The 2,204-nt window shown below is 39.5% G+C and overlaps 1 protein-coding gene across 1 annotated transcript; it reads right to left on the reverse strand.

Moving 5' to 3' along the window:
• Positions 1–421: 421 nt before the first annotated feature.
• LOC139874412 (uncharacterized) lies at positions 422–1,423 on the reverse strand. The gene has a single exon (XM_071861846.1). The coding sequence runs from the start codon at positions 1,421–1,423 to the stop codon at positions 422–424; it is 1,002 nt and encodes a 333-aa protein (XP_071717947.1).
• Positions 1,424–2,204: the final 781 nt, after the last annotated feature.

Genomic DNA, 2,204 nt, shown 5'->3' on the forward strand with positions numbered 1-2,204 from the left:
AAGATCGCATTTAATTAGCTCCCAATATTTCTTGAAAAAATTCATATTGAAACCGTCGGAACCTGGCGCTTTATTCCCATCACAATCCGTAATTGCCTCAAGTACTTCTGACTCGGTGAACCTGCCTTCTAAATCGCTTGCTTCACAATCGGATAGGACAGTGTGTTGAAACTGTCGCATGAAGGGGCGGTGAGCTGCTCCTTTTTCGAAGATCATACAAAAATGTTCCTTCATGGCGTCTTTTATTTCAACCGGGTTTTCGTTCCACAAGCCATTAATAATCAATCCCCTGATGTTACTTTTATTGTACTTGCGCTTAATGACAGCGTGAAAGAATCTCGAGTTTTCGTCTCCATCTACGATCCATTTGCCTCTAGCTTTTTTGCTTGAGCATGTTACTCTTCATTCTCTCTTTATCTAACTAAGTTTTCCTACAATCCATCCATAGTTTCCTATCATGCTCACTTAGACTACTGACTTCGGCTTTGGACTCCCATGCCTTAACCTTTTCTTTCAACTCAATCACATCTTTTTCTAAGCTGCTCATGTTTGATCTGCTCCATTCTCTTAAGGCACTCTTTACATTCTTTAATTTATTTCGAAAAACACAATCCTTTCTGTATCCACTCACTTCGACATCCCAAGCTTTTTTTATCAGTTCATCCACCTCTTCATGATTCAACCATTTATCAAAGATTTTGAAAGGCCGAGGTCCAAAGTCAAGTACTTTATCCCTAATAACTATTGGGCAGTGATGTGAAAATTTTCTATCCAAGACTAACGCCGAGAGATCATCCCACTGATTTAGAAAGTTATCAGAAGCAATAAACCTATCAAGTTTACTCAATTTCACTCCATTATCACAAACCCTAGTAAATTTCCTTCCACCAAGTGGGATCTCCACTAGACTATTGTCACTTATGAAATCATTGAAACGTTTCGCCCTACTCGGAATAAAGATGCTGTTAAGTCTCTCGTTTTCTTCTCGTACTTCATTGAAGTCACCACACAATAACCAACTACTATCTATGCTTCCCAATAGAGCACTCAAAGAATCCCACATCCTAATCTTACTTGCATCATCTTGTGGACCGTAAATGTTAACAATGATATAATCACAATTTCTTGTCTTCCATCTGCCTTTTATTGCAATGTAAAATTCACTTTCCACATAATTTTTAACCTCAAAACTGTCTAAATCCCACAGGATCATCAATCCACCAGAATAACCCATAGCCTCCTTTTGCACTATGCCTACCCTATTCGACCACCATAAACAGGAAGCCCATTGTTCACTAACCCTACTTGATTTTGTCTCTTGAAACGCAAAAATATCAGGCTTTTCTTCCCCACATAAACTTCTGACCCACCCATATGCACCTTCCTTCGCAAAACCTCTGATATTTAAAGATATGATCTTCATTGATAACATGCTTTCGAAAGAGAAAATAAACAGAGAAGCTTACAACTTTTGCCGTGGCATTTCAGGCCATTGCAAACCAAGTTTTTTTACCATACTTATACAAAGCATCTTCCTCTTTTTCTTTTGATTTGAGACTTCCACCTTTACAATTTATACTGCTACTCGAAGCCTGTGATGTTGTCCTTTTAATTGTCTGATTATCACCCTCAGCCACCACCCCTTTTTCCTTGTTATCTCTGTTTACTTTCACAGTTCTCCTTGTGCATTTACTACAGCCGTTCTTTTTCTTTTAATTGGGTAACCTCGCTACAGACTTCATATGCATTAATCTTGAGGACGATTTCCAATTCCCAGGAGTGTTTCGAAAGCAATTGACACACAGAGTGGACGCGGTGGTTTTGGATGAGTTTGCTTTGCTTTTTGAATTTGGTTTTGGTTGGCTTGTTTTCATCTTGGGTTTGGACAATGTTACTTCATCAATTAGTCTACACTTAGAGATAGGGCTAGGTTGTGTTGGATGAGGAAGATCTTGGTGTGGTTTTGGGTTGTGGGTGTATGATACGGGTTGGGTGTATGATCTCAAATTTGGTTTGAAGCTTGGTCTTGTGGTGTTAACAGGTGATGAAGCAAGGTCGCGATAATTGTGTTTTGTGGATGGGGTGGATGGGACAGGAAAGCATTTAGGGTTTGGATCTGATGCAGTTTTGATTGGAGAAGGAATCGATTTGCACAGAAAGCAGGTTTCTGGAATAAAATTTGGGCTAGCGTGATTGGGCTCAGG

The sequence above is a fragment of the Rutidosis leptorrhynchoides genome, chromosome 11 (assembly GCF_046630445.1).
Source record: "Rutidosis leptorrhynchoides isolate AG116_Rl617_1_P2 chromosome 11, CSIRO_AGI_Rlap_v1, whole genome shotgun sequence".
Taxonomy (NCBI): domain Eukaryota; kingdom Viridiplantae; phylum Streptophyta; class Magnoliopsida; order Asterales; family Asteraceae; genus Rutidosis; species Rutidosis leptorrhynchoides.